At 34.4% G+C, this 15,280-nt stretch overlaps 1 protein-coding gene across 1 annotated transcript in view; it reads right to left on the bottom strand.

The window, feature by feature from the left end:
- Positions 1-4,700: 4,700 nt before the first annotated feature.
- DPY19L4 (dpy-19-like 4 (C. elegans)) overlaps positions 4,701-15,280 on the bottom strand; it is a 55,206-nt gene continuing 44,626 nt past the window's right edge. Inside the window, exons 17-18 of the mRNA XM_008582475.1 lie at positions 8,675-8,833; positions 4,701-6,044 (exon numbers count right to left, since the gene is read on the bottom strand). Coding sequence (XP_008580697.1) covers positions 5,880-6,044; positions 8,675-8,833 — 324 coding nt within the window. The 3' untranslated portion in view covers positions 4,701-5,879. The remainder of the gene's footprint in view (positions 6,045-8,674; positions 8,834-15,280) is intronic.

Genomic DNA, 15,280 nt, shown 5'->3' with positions numbered 1-15,280 from the left:
AAAAAAAAAAAAAGAAATGGTTGTGTTTTAAAGGTCACTATCAAAGAAGTGAAAAGAGCCCGTTAAATGGAAGGAAGTACTTCCAAATCATGTATCTGATAAGTATCTTATATCTATAATATATAAAGAACACTTACAGCTCAGTAATAAAAACACAACCCAAGTAAACATAGACAAAGAATTTAAATAGATATTGCTCCAAAGAGGATATACGAATGGTCAATAAGCATATGAAAAGGTGCTCAACATCATAGCCATGAAGAAAATACAAATTAAAACCACTTCACATCACTCTGGGATGGCCATAATCAAGAAGGATTGTAAGTGTTGGCAAGGATGGGAAGAGATTAGAATTCTCATACATTGTTAGAGGGATTGTAAAATGATGTAGCCACTTTGGAAAACTGTCCTGCAGTTCCTTAAAAAGTTAACCAGAGTTACCATATGACCTAGCAATTCTACTCCTAGATACATACGGAAGAGAAATGCAAGCATATGTTCAAGTTCAAAAACTTGAACACAAATGTTCATAGCAGAATTATTCACAATAGCTAAAAAGTAGGAACAATTCAAATGTCTATCAACTGATGAATGGATAAACAAAATGTGGTATATCCACACAATGGAATATTATTTGGCACTAAAAGGAATGATTTGTTAAACAGCATGGACAAACTTTGAACACGTTATGCTAAGTAAAAGAAGCCGGTCACAAAAGACCACTTATTATAAGATTTTACTTACATGAAATGTCCAGAATAGAAAACAGATGAGTAATGGCTGCCTAAGTCTAGGGAGGATGGAGTGGTTGGGCTTTGACAGCCAAAGGGTATGGGGTTTCTTTTTAGAGTGATGAACATGTCTTGAAATTACAACTACCACCACATGACTCTGAATTATATCTCAATAAAGCCAAAACAACAAAGTTTATGTATAAATAACAGAAAGGTTTTATTATGGAAACAAAACAAGCAGAGTAATTAAGCATGAAATAATTTCATTCTTGATAAAAGTATATTGAATGTTACAAATCCTGAAGTAAACTAGTTTATAACACAACTCTTTTAAATGATTTATATTTATTGAAATTAATTCTTATCGTTTTAAAAAGCTGTAATCTTAGTCACAGGAGGAATATATTTAATCTAAATACACATTGTTATAGGTATGGCTCAGAGGTCAATAAACATAAAGGTCGTTGTATTCATCATTGTTAAATAGCTGTACAAAACTATGAACCTAAATACGAAAGGGTTATTTATGAGATATTTCAAACTATAAGTTGCACATTCTAAGAGACTTATAAACAAAAATGATTCAAAGATGCCTTTATGCTAAATTCAGCAAATTCGGTTTCAAAATGTCCTCTTTTATTATGGAAAACAAATAAGTATAATGTTCAGAAACCTTAATGGACAGAAAATAGTTGAGTTATATATATATTCCTTTGCAATTTTCACATCTAATTTTATTTAAAGTGTTGACCCTACACATTCAAAAACTTAATAATGAGATATTTCTTCAATAAGAAATTATTCAATTTTACTTGCAACTTTTCAGAGCTGTAATTCTGATACATATTAGGATCTCAAACAATTAACAAATAGCAACAGTAAAGACTATGTATTTTAAAAATTGGACAAATGAATAGAGAATATATTGAGATGTAAAACAGAAAGTAGTTATTTGCTTTACAAAAGGTTCTTAAATATACAGATTAATTAATAACATATGCCCTTTAAATATTCATGAATTTAAAATAAATTTACCAAAAAATTGACTTACAACTTCTTAAAACTCCACCAACTGTATAAAGAGAGGCACTACTCTTATCCACAAAAATGTATCAAAATGTTTAAAAGTTCAAAAATAGAAGGGGCCCAAAACAACTGATCTCTCTGAAATAAAACAACTTAATAAGAAGGCTATTCACAGTGCCCTTCAAGAAATTAATAATCTATTTTTAAAGCATATATTTCAGCCCCAACTTGCAACATATTTTGACTTCCATTTCTGCTTTTTCTTGAATCGGTCTGGTCTGTGTGGAAGAGTGCCACACACTGAGATTATTGGTGATTTAGGTTAATGTTCTGGAAACTAATGTTGTGTATAAACACAGAAAGTAATGAAGAACAAAGTTAGTGCTGAAGTACAATGCATACTCCTTAGGTTGTAAAACTCTACCAGTCTAACAAAAAGCACCAACATACAGATGCCAGAGTTAGAAAATATATAAACTAGCACAGAGTCAATATCATATACCTTATCAGTAAGTTGTGTTTGCTGGATTGTTGGCATTTGGGAAGCTAAATAAATTAATTTAGGAGGCTAGAAACCCCAACTCTACCCTTTACAAAGATTGGCTTATTACTGAACTAAAGTTAATAGTGTAAAGAGCATAGTGGGCTTTTGTGTGCTTACTGATGAGAAAGAATTACCAAAATTTTCTTATGGATAAGAAAAAACTGGATAATATTTTTCAGAAAATAAAAGGCAAACTTAGGAATAAAGATGTTAAGGCACTTATTTCAATGGGTTTGCAATATCAAGGGCAAAGCATGTTTTGTATTTCTTTGAGAGATACCTTCTACCCAAAACCCATAAAACCTTGCTGCTTTCATAGATCTTTACTGTCAAATCTAACAACTGTGAGTTACCCAAATAAATTACTTGAAGAATTCTAAATCATTTATTTATTTATTAAAAATAAGTAAAGAAATGAATTAAATGGTTCCCACTCAAAATTTTCTAATACTATTGTTTTAACTACAGCTAAAATGGAAGCAAATAAGCTTATCTCTCATATCTGATATTAATATTTCTATAATAAAGCTTAGTTATCCTTTTCAAATGATGCTGAATGAAGAATTCATTACTTAAAAAATTCAACTAAAAATTTCTTCATATCTATTTTATTTAAGAAACAAGTTGACAGAAGCAAAAGCAACTAATATGCCAAATAAAACACAACCAAAACTAATTCAGCACATGAGATCATAATATAAATCAACAATAATTCAATGAAATATTCCACACTACATGGACAATAGGGTGTTCTATTTCCCCTTCAAAATATATAAGCTGACTTTTTTTTTTTCAAAAGATGACCGGTAAGGGGATCTCAGCCCTTGACTTGGTGTTGTCAGCACCACGCTCAGCCAGTGAGCGAACCGGCCATCCCTATATAGGATCCGAACCCGTGGCCTTGGTGTTATCAGCACCGCACTCTCCCGAGTGAGCCACAGGCCGGCCCCTAAGCTGACTTTTAAAGTAAATTGTTTTACAGCTCTAATCACAAGTACTAGCATGAGACTATTCACCGTGTACTTAGGTAACTTTGGTAATATACACATAAGGCTTGAAGCTAAATACACTATACTAGTGACTCCCTACTAAGATGTACAGAGTCAACCAGAAGTACATTGTCTGCAGCTATCATAGCATAGTTAAACACTATGTAAGAGTGAAATGAGAACCAATGCAACTAATGCATCAGATATGAGGGTACTTCAAAAGTTCATGGAAAGACTTGTATTACCTTTTATTCCATTCTTCCACAAACTTTTTGAAGTACTCTCATATATGACACTGCCATCAAACAATTCTTAAAAAGAAAAGCATCATAGAGTTAGTATAAGAATGCATGTACTTTTAAAATAAATGTATATTACAGAAAATAAAGATAATGGAAAGATGTTCCCTTCTAATGTAGTAATTTGTAGTACTGAAAATGTAATTTTTGCAGCAGTATAACATGAAAAATTTAAAAACCTATCCACTGAACAGGCGTATAAGCTAAATATGCAGCCCTTCTTATTAAAATGATACATCATCTATTCTTAATCTTTTTATAAAGCTACATTATTTTATAATTTCCTTCAATGATTTAAAATATGAAAAAAGTTAACNTCCCTATATAGGATCCGAACCCGTGGCCTTGGTGTTATCAGCACCGCACTCTCCCGAGTGAGCCACAGGCCGGCCCCTAAGCTGACTTTTAAAGTAAATTGTTTTACAGCTCTAATCACAAGTACTAGCATGAGACTATTCACCGTGTACTTAGGTAACTTTGGTAATATACACATAAGGCTTGAAGCTAAATACACTATACTAGTGACTCCCTACTAAGATGTACAGAGTCAACCAGAAGTACATTGTCTGCAGCTATCATAGCATAGTTAAACACTATGTAAGAGTGAAATGAGAACCAATGCAACTAATGCATCAGATATGAGGGTACTTCAAAAGTTCATGGAAAGACTTGTATTACCTTTTATTCCATTCTTCCACAAACTTTTTGAAGTACTCTCATATATGACACTGCCATCAAACAATTCTTAAAAAGAAAAGCATCATAGAGTTAGTATAAGAATGCATGTACTTTTAAAATAAATGTATATTACAGAAAATAAAGATAATGGAAAGATGTTCCCTTCTAATGTAGTAATTTGTAGTACTGAAAATGTAATTTTTGCAGCAGTATAACATGAAAAATTTAAAAACCTATCCACTGAACAGGCGTATAAGCTAAAACTAAATATGCAGCCCTTCTTATTAAAATGATACATCATCTATTCTTAATCTTTTTATAAAGCTACATTATGTAGTAATTTGTAGTACTGAAAATGTAATTTTTGCAGCAGTATAACATGAAAAATTTAAAAACCTATCCACTGAACAGGCGTATAAGCTAAATATGCAGCCCTTCTTATTAAAATGATACATCATCTATTCTTAATCTTTTTATAAAGCTACATTATTTTATAATTTCCTTCAATGATTTAAAATATGAAAAAAGTTAACTTAAAGGAACACAGCATTTAGAATGTAAAACTGTGTTGTAAGTGTTATTTTAATTGTCATTTTGTTCTTAATGTTGAAGATGGCATCACAGTTTCATAAATAATATCACTTGTGTTTTATAATAAATATATCTGTATGCAGAGGTATGTTTAACAGCATCAGCATATATCTCCAGAAATCATTGCTCATTTTAGTGTACGTATTCTTCTTCTGATAAAGACTTAATTTCTTAATAATTTAGTAGAAAACATGTGGATAGACTGTATACCCTCTACATCCATATATTTTTTTAAACCTGAATAACATTCTTTTAAATTGTCCATTTAAAAAAACATATATAGGTAACAAGAGTTATTGTTTTATCATGATTAAATTCGTATCAAATTAATGGGCATAAGTGAAAAAAGACAATCATAAAATAATAAAATGCAATATCATGCACTATGTATTACTGAGAAAGTGCCCACTTATATAAGCAGCAGATGATGAGTGCAGTATCATGGAAAATTCTGGATATATTTTTATGTATATCCTTAAAAAACACTTTCCTTTATATAATTTCCATTTTAATTTAAATGCCACATATTTCCAGCTAACATTTAAATTATTTCTTAATTTAAATTCTATTATAAACCATGAAACACCTTCAGAAATTTGCTTAAAGGTAAGAATAATTCTTTCCTTCTATTATATAGCACATTAAGTAGTTGTTAAAAGTTATGTTTCAGAAATATACTCTGACCCTGAATATATTCAAATTCAAGATCAATATTATAACAGAATGAAGGTTCATGGGGAAAAAGCTAAATATGTAAAACCTTTAAAGACCATGTGATAGTAAGGAAGACACCTGTCTGGAATATTTCAGAGTGGTAGATTTGACATTCTAGCAAAGGACAGTAATGCTTGATCTTCTATTTCCCACAGAACTCTGGACCCAGTTAATAGCAGGAGGGGAAAAGAAGCAGCACTTCAGATGTCCATAGTCGGATCTGCAAAAGATGCCATGTAGGTAGAAGAGAATCATATTTTACTTCAGGTAGTACAAGTCTTTGAAATGAAGGTTCTGTTATTTTTCAAGACTGGAAGGATATCACAGTGTTGATTTTATATACAAAGTAGGATCTGTTCCAGTATACTCTAGTGAAATAATTCACATATGGAGAATAATTAATTTTGACCTCATGACAAAATCGCCCATATTTTGAGTAGGTTAACTTGTCACCTTCTTCACAAACCACCTATCAAAAGATATGAAACATAATATTAGAAAGCTTATTAAACCTATAGGAGAAATGCACTCAATGTGCAAGTGACTATATTTATATGAAAAAATATGTTACTGCTAAACATGGACTGTAAAATGTCTCACATTGTTTAGCAAATAGAAGCTTCTTAAGTGAGTCACCCTGCCCACTAAACTCCTGAACTTCCGACTGAGATTGAGAAATCAGTATAAAGTGTCTCCAATTTTTAAAAATGATTTAATCCTGAAATTCAGAAGGCAATGTTTCCATAATCCATTATCACTGTTCTGAAGAACCTTATCATGGAATCTACCAAGGCTGAGAAATGGACACACTGTATTCCTAATGAATATTCGAACTCTTCTCTTTGTGTAGAATTGACTCAAAATTATTTAGTAGGCAAGTCAGCTTTTGTGACTTACCCAGTGTAAATCTTTACATTCTTACCTAATAATGTTTACTGAGACAGCTTAGCGAGATTGAAGGGGTTATTTTAATAAAATACTAAATATTATTCTAATGCCTATGAAAGCTGTCAGAGGGCCAACTTTAAGAGTAAAAGATTGGATTAGCTTAAGCCCATGCCTGGCATGGTGGGCAGCCAAGAGCAGAATAGAAAGGTAGCAGATAGCAATATAGCAGTAATTACTGAACACCTGATGTGTAATAAAACTCAGTTTTGTCACCAATAAACCAAAGATCACAGTCATCAAGTGCCAACAGAGAAAATTCAAAATACATGCAGCATAAGACAGAATAAATTAATAGTACAAGATTAAGGAGTCATGAAGAAAGGAAAGAAGGAAATCACAAAAACTAATTTCTCACCTCCACACTGGTCTCAGATGATAAGACAGAGAGCTATGATTATTTAGAAAGGGACAAAAGGGCCGGCCCGGTGGCACACTGGAGAGTGCGCCGCTTGGGAGCGCGGCGGCGCTCCCGCCGAGGGTTTGGATCCCATGTGGAGACCAGTTCCCGCTCACTGGCTGAGCGCGGTGCGGGCACAACACCGAGGGTTGCGATCCCGTTGCCGGTCCCCGGTACGGGCGTGACACCGAGGGTTGCGATCCCGTTACCAGTCAGTAAAAAAGACAAAAAGGAAAAAAAAAAAAAAAGAAAGGGACAAAAAGTCTTGGCTGCAACCTGAACAGAATATGCACTACAATTTAAGGTAGCCACTAAAAATATATAAGAAAGTTATATTCTCAAAAATATCCTTTCCACATTTATATGCTTTACACTATTCTTTTTTTTTTTTTTCCTTTTTGTCTTTCTTCGTGTCTGGCAACGGATCGCAACCCTCAGTGTCGACCCCGTACCGGACCGGGACCGGCAACAGGATCGCAACCCTCGGTGTTGCGCCCGCACCTCGCTCAGCCAGTGAGCGGGAACCGGTCTGTATGTGGGATCCGAACCCTCGGCGGGAGCGCCACCGCGCTCCCAAGCGGTGCACTGTAGCAGTGCGCCACCGGGCCGGCCCCGCTTTACACTATTCTAACATCTTCATCAATTAAAAAATTACAGTAATTAAAAAAAAATTGTCCAAATTAAAGTATGCCAAAACAGGATCAATTTTATATAAGAATTGAATATATGACAAAGGTAGTATTGGCAATTTGTAAAAGATAAAATATTCAATAACTGATAATAAAATAAAGGCCAACCATTTGACAAAGTATAAAGTTAGAAGCCTACCTCATAACTTACAGCAATATATGGAGTAAAGATTGAAATGTAAAACATGAAATTATAAAATTTCTAAAAATAAATAAATAAATAAATAAATTTATCCTAAGGTCCCCCACCCCCAACTTTCTCAGGAGTCAAACATTCACTATAGCCAGCATGATCAGATATACAAACTCCCTGGCCAGTCTTCTTGGTTACCAGATATGAAGTATATTCACAGAAGGTTAAGAAGTAAAGCAGCTTGGTAAAATAGCTGAAATCAATGTAGAAATTAAGTTACAGCTAAATCCTAACAACTAAAATGACACCAAGCAGCTGGCCAGTTAGCTCAGTTGGTTAGAACATGGTGCTCATAACACCAAGATCCAGGGTTCAAGCCCTATCCTGGCCAGTGGCTAAATAAATAAATGATAAAATGATTCTGAATGTTCTAGTTTTTGTGGATATTAGGGATTCAATGTTCAGTCACTCTGTTAATTTAGTAAGCAATTTTTCTAGGTATGAATCAAATTACAAGAAATTTCTCAATATAAGAATATAACAGTGCATCCAACTGCTCTTTAGTTTATTATTATAATGAGTTAAAATCATCATTCAAATCAAATTACACCATCTTTTGTAGTTGGCCAGTATGGGGATCCGAACCCTTGACCTTGTTTATGAATGTTGAAATGTGCACAAGTACAGGGAATGAATAAGGAACTCAGATATTGGTAAAATTACTTTTTCTTTTTTTTTTCTCACAAAAATGCCCAATTTTTCTTTTGTACATTGAAAAAATACTTCAAATTACTTTTAATAAGCTCTCTCCATTATTTAACTCTGTGTTATATTCTTAGTTAAGTTCCAAAAATAAAGTTTGAAGATAAGTTTAAATAAAATAATTTTTCTCAAAAAGAAAAAAGGAAAAAACTCTCCAAATGGTTACTTACATGGCCATTTGCAATGTCTAATAAATCTTTAACTCTACAGCCTCTCATGGTTCCCACCTCATTGCATATAGCATCCTCTACAATTAGGTAATTAGCTTTGTAAGATGTCAGTATCTTATAAATATCCTCAGCAGATCGCTTTGAATAGATTTGATAGATCTGAAAAAATAAAATAGAAACTAATTTTAAACATTTAAAACTTCCGTTAATCAAAACTATACATCTGCTATGTTCTTAGTACTTACTGAGTACTATCTATGGAAAATAACAATATTCACTAAGACTTGATTTCTGTCCGCAGGAAGCTTATACTCATTTTTCATAGTGATCCACACTAAATATGAAACAATTAGAAAACACAATGTGGTATGTAATTAAGTCCTAAATCATATGATGCAATTCTGATAATAACCATATAAAAATATGTGATATACGAGCGGTCTTCAAAAAGTTCATGGTAGAGGGCTGGCATTTAGCTCAGTTGGTTACAGTGTGGTACTGATAATACCAAGGACTGGGGTTCAATTCCTGTACCTACCAGCCAGTCAAAAAAAAAAAAAAGTTAATGAAGAATTCATATTAACTTTTAATTCAATTTTTCCACAAACTTTTTGCATTTACCCTCATACATAGACATAGACTAGCAGAGAAAATAAAAAATTTGGCGCGACACCGAGGGTTGTGATCCCATTACCGGCCAGTAAAAAAGACAAAAAGGAAAAAAAAAATTTAGTGTTACAATCTTTGATCTTTGTACAGTGAATAAAAATTGTGTTACAGAAGAGTCTAAAAATTAACATCAGTTCTGTTCAGAAATGAAGTTTCTAGGTTTATTTAAATGATGTACATTTAAACTTCTCAAGACTGTTCTTTAGACGTTATATAGAGCATAGAAACTTAAGAACTTAAAAGCAATTTTCTGAGGAAAAACTAACCTACTTGGGCTGAAATAAATATATAAAAAGCAAAGACACTCTCTGTATATATGTATATACGTGTATGTGTCTAATATTAAGTGTATTCTCATGATTATAGTTTTTAAAATATTCCACTGTAATATGTAAAGTAAATGAGAAATAATTTAGGCAAATTTAGCAAACATGGAAAATCTAATGAGAAACCATCTAAACAGATAGATTTCTTAAAGTCTGTTCCATAGAACACTAGTCATGCATGATCTTCCAAGAAATATTCTTATGATTGTTTATTGTTTGTTTTCCCAACTGTTTCCTGAGAGCAAAGAAACTACCCTTTGTACTAGAATGTTTCAATGCAACACTTCCCAGCTTCTTTGTTCATAGAAGCCATGTTTCCTCATCAATGCCTATCAAAACCTTACTAAACCATATTTGTAGAATTCCACTGAACAAAAGAATAAATAAATTCTAAACACACTTCAGATTAAAACATTTTCTTTGATCACTAAATGTCACGTGGTTTAGTTAACATTAGAGGAAAGCTGGGTGAAGGGTAAACAGGAACTCTATGTAGTATATTTGCAACCTTTCTATAAACCTAAAACTATGCCAAAATTAAAAGTTTATTTTTTAAATTTCTTAATTATTTAGATTTTTATGTTGTAAATGACATGTTACGAGATTGCCTGTACCAAAATTAGGTCTGGTAGATTTTGAACAATAGACAAAGAATACCAAAAATGCCATAAAACACTGAAAATATAATATAGTCTCAGTAGGCCTCAATTTTCTCATCATCAAAATAAATGTGATAAACATTTTTTTTTTTTTTTGGAAGCTGGCCAGTATGGGGATCTGAACCCTTGACCTTGGTGTTACAAGGCTGTGATACGATAAACAACTTTTGTTGTAATTTTCCAGTGCTAAATTTCAATATCTAAAATTTTAGTCAAAGAAATTAAATTCACAAAGGTTTATCTCCAAGAAACACATTATTATTAATTCATATTCTATACATATTTGAAAATATTTTTATACTCTTACCAATTAGAAAAGACTTGTTCAATAAGTAAAACTGAAGAAAATATAAAATAACAAAAACAAAAGTAACAATTTGCTATTTTTAAAAAAAACTGTGATTTTTCCAAACTATAATTTTGTAACTAAAATAATAACTCCATATCTCAGGATATTGTATCTTAGCTAGAAAAATGGCAAAAATTATTGTTCCTTGTATATTATAAGTCAAAACTGCGCTTTATGTAATATCTTCTTTTAATCCTTTTTAAATACAGCTTTATTAAGATATAATTCACATATACAATATACCTACAATTCAATAGTTTTTAGTACATTTAGAGTTGTGCATACATCAGCACAGTAAGTTTTAGATTATTTACATTAGCTCCAAAAAGAAACTTTGTACCCCTTAGTAGTCATCTCCTGACCCCTCTGTCCCCCTCAGCCCTAGGCAACCAATAACCTACTGTCTCTATAAATGTACCTATTTTACATATTTCATATAAATGGAATCATACAATATGAGGTCCTTTGTGACTGGCTTCTTTCACTTATGCTTTCAAGGTTCATTTACATTGCAGCATGTATCAGTACTTCATTCCTTTTTAGTGCCAAGTAATATTCCACTATATGGCTACACCACAATTTGTTTATCCATTCATAAGTTGATGGACATTTGGGTTACTTCAACTTTTTGGCTTTTATGAATAATGCTGCTATGAACTTTTGTGTACAAATTTTTGTGTGGACCTATGTTTTCATTTCTCTGGGGCATATATCTAGGAGTAGAATTGATGGGTGACATGGTAACTCTGTGGTTGACTTTTTGAGGAACTGCCAGACTAGTTTTCAAAGTGGTCATGTGATTTTATATTCCTACCAGCAGTGTGTGAGGGTTCAAGTTTCTCCACATCCTCACCAACAATTGTTATTATCTGTCTTTTTGATTATAGCTGTCCTAGTGGGTCTGAAGTGGTATCTAATTGTGGATTTGATTTGCATTTCCCTGATGGCTAATGAGGTTGAACACCTTTTCACATTCCTACTGGCCATTTGTATATCTTCTTTGGAGAAATGACTATTCAAGTCCTTTGCCCATTTCTAAACTGGGTTGTCTTTTTATTACTGAATTGAAATAGTTCCTTTAATCTTTTCATTACCATGTATCAAAGCATTTTGTACTCATTTTATACATGATAGAGTTAGCAAGGTTAAAAATAATTTGATTATTGTCATAAAATATTGAATGAGCAAGGATGCTTAAAATTCATGTCTTGATTATATGGTGTTTTTCACTGCAACTTGGCTGATGTTATTAGGTAATAACCTCTGGGTCTTATTAGATAATAAGGTCTTTCCATTTTTCTGAAATATTAATATTGAATCAGCTCTTGTTATCCTTCAGAAAATAATGAAATCACAAACGTTAAGCTCAAAATATCACATATCATTTGTAGTGAAAATACTGAGATTTGAAATCTAGATTGGACAAGATTCCTATCTGTTTGCAGAATATTCAGTAGCTGCCTGCTTCATGACATAGTTGTTGGCTATCTAGCACCTTCAGGTCCAGTGTCCACTGATACGCTAGGGATACCGACCTGAACATTCTGTAGTACACACAATGCTAATAAATCAAGAGGAAGTTTCTCACTCATTTCACTGTGCTAAATAAGTTCCAATGGGAATGGTTCTATCCTATCCAACCTATACCTGTTGATAGTTGTTTACATACATTTTTATTCATTTTTAAGTTTTAGGAAACTGTAAAACACTATAGGGGCACTGAAACACTTGTGCAATGGCAATAACATTACAGAAAGCCTAGCAGAATTTCTCAACCTCCACGCTATTGACATTTTGGGTCAGATAATTCTTTGTTGAGACAGGAGGGAGACTGTTCTGTATACGTTTAGGAAACTGTAAAACACTATAGGGGCACTGAAACACTTGTGCAATGGCAATAACATTACGGAAAGCCTAGCAGAATTTCTCAACCTCCACGCTATTGACATTTTGGGTCAGATAATTCTTTGTTGAGACAGGAGGGAGACTGTTCTGTATACTGTAGGATGTTTACCAGCATCTCTGACCTCTACCCACTAGATGCCTTGTAGAACCCCTCCTCCTGTTGAGATAAGCAAAAATGTCTCCAGACATTGCCAGATGCCCCCTGGGGGGGATAATCATCCCAGGTTGAGAATCACTGGCCTGGGGGATTATACAAAGATTAGTCACATATTACGAATTAGAGATAGTATCTAATATAAATGATATGGTCTCATCTATAGAATTCGATTTGGATTTTGACTTAACAATAAATTTGTTTAGTTTCTGCTATGTATTAAACACCAGAAAGACGAAGTTTAAAAAAAAAAAAACATGGTTATTCATCTCATAGCCAAGTTACATAAACCTTAAAATTCTAAAATGTTTAAATCTAATTAGAACATAACTAGAACTCTAACCTAATTACAAATGATTCTGAAATTCTGTATTAGGAAAAAGACCAATCAAAAGAAATCAAAGTCACAGAATTGGCTGTTTTAAATTCACAAGAAATGAAGTTCAGGAATATGCTTCTATATTCTGCCTAAGCAACTCTACCTTTTCAAAGTACATGAAATATTAATCAGAGTTGGCTGTTGTCTCTCAGGTAAATCACTCTCATGTAGATATCCCCGTCTCTGATCTCTCCCATGTCTGCTTCAATCGGTTCTCTTTGCTGTGACCATGATTAACTCTAAATCAGATTTTATCATTCCACTTCCAGGCTTATTAAAGGTCTTTGATAGCTTCCAACTGAATTGAGGGTGTAAGTTTAAATTCTTCAGCATGACATTCCAGGTCCTTCAGAATTTGGCTTCATTTTATTCTTTAATTTCATGTCCATACAAATTTTTTGGCTCATGTTACTTTTGCTGCCTGGGATCACATATATCCCTTTCCCAAACAAGTTTCTTTTTTTTTTTTTCCTTTTTGTCTTTTTTCGTGTCCGGCAACGGATCGCAACCCTCAGTGTCACACCCGTACCGGACTGGGACCGGCAATGGGATCGCAACCCTCGGTGTTGCTCCCACGCCTCGCTCAGCCAGTGAGCGGGAACCGGTCTGTATGTGGGATCCGAACCCTCGGTGGGAGCGCCTGCCACACTTCCCAAGCGGCGCACTGTAGCAGTGCGCCACCGGGCCGGCCCCCCAAACAAGTTTCTAATCATCATTCAAAGGCCAGATCAAGGGAATGCCCTTTATGACAACTTCTTAAATGTCTGAAGGCAGAATTAATTGCTCCTGTTTTTTAACTCCTCTTTGTAATTTGTGCATGTACACGTTATGTGTGGGTAGAAACAATTACAATTTAATAGTACATAAAAATAACATAATAGCTGACATTTAAATTTGACTATGTTTCAGGCACAGTACAATATCTCATTTAATTCTTACAAGTAAGGGGTAAGAACTATTATTATTGTCAGATTCAGTAACCTGCTCAAGAACACAAAGCTAATACAAAGCAGAGCTAAAATTGGAGTCCAGATACTCTAATTTCAGAGACTGCATTCTTAACCTGTATATCACTATATCTAAGTTTAGAGTGTACTTAAAAACCACATGAAATTCTCTCAAATTGAAAAACAGAATAGTGGGTACTCAGGTTCAGTTGATCGTTACCTTCAAATACGAAGTTACCATTTAAATTCATACCAAATATTCAAAATAATATATTCTCTAAACTATAATTAATTAGATACCATTCTAATGTTATATTGAGTTATTAATAAGAACCCATACCAAAAAATAAGTCAGTGTTTTATAAGCAATAATAGAATTTTAGCTTGGAAAGACAAAGTGTATCAAAATATTAATTGACAGCCTTCCTTCAATAATTTGACAAGGGGGAGATCCAATCAAGATGGCAGAATAGACAGTCCCCGGCGCCACTCTCTCCCACAAATCAACCAATTTACAACTATAAAAATGTAACAACAGCCAAGCCGGGGCAGCTGGAGCTCAGGGGAAGAGGAGGAGAGACCTATGGAGTTCATGAAGGCAGGAGAAACTACAATGAGAGAAAGAAAAAATTGCTCTGAGCGATTTGGGCCGCGGCTGCTTTAAGGCCTGAGCTGATAAGCTCATGGAGCAGGAGCTGGCAGAAGCTGCAGCTGTGCCCTTGAGATGGAGTTACTTGGAGGCAGCAGAGGAGAAGAGGGCCTTGGCAGCCCCCAGGACAGCAAGACCACTAATAGGGTTCCCATGGACCCACGCAAGAACAAGGAGCCACAACTGAAAAAAGGGAGCCATTAAGAAGCCAGTGAGTCATTGCAAGGGACCAGCGCAGGGCCCATCCCATGGGAAGTGTTTGGAGCATGGGCAGTGGTGGAGACAGGCCCACCGGGAGAGCACTGGGACACAGCAAGGACAGCCGACCCGTCCCCCAATCAGCACAGGACCACTCAGAGAAGACTGCTCAGGAATGCAGAATTGCATAGGGTGTGGTTTGATGAAAAAACTCAGGCCCAGGGCCGGCCCGGTGGTGCACTGGAGAGTGCGCCGCTTGGGAGCGTGGCGGCGCTCCCGCCGAGGGTTCGGATCCCGACCCATGTGGAGACCGGTTACCGCTCACTGACTGAGCGCGGTGCGGGCGCGACACCGAGGGTTGCGATCCCGTT

Source organism: Galeopterus variegatus, unplaced genomic scaffold, assembly GCF_000696425.1.
Source record: "Galeopterus variegatus unplaced genomic scaffold, G_variegatus-3.0.2 Scaffold2623, whole genome shotgun sequence".
In the NCBI taxonomy this organism is placed as follows: Eukaryota; Metazoa; Chordata; class Mammalia; order Dermoptera; family Cynocephalidae; genus Galeopterus; species Galeopterus variegatus.
The sequence above is the reverse complement of the archived record's forward strand: the minus strand, read 5'-3'. Positions and strand labels throughout refer to the sequence as shown.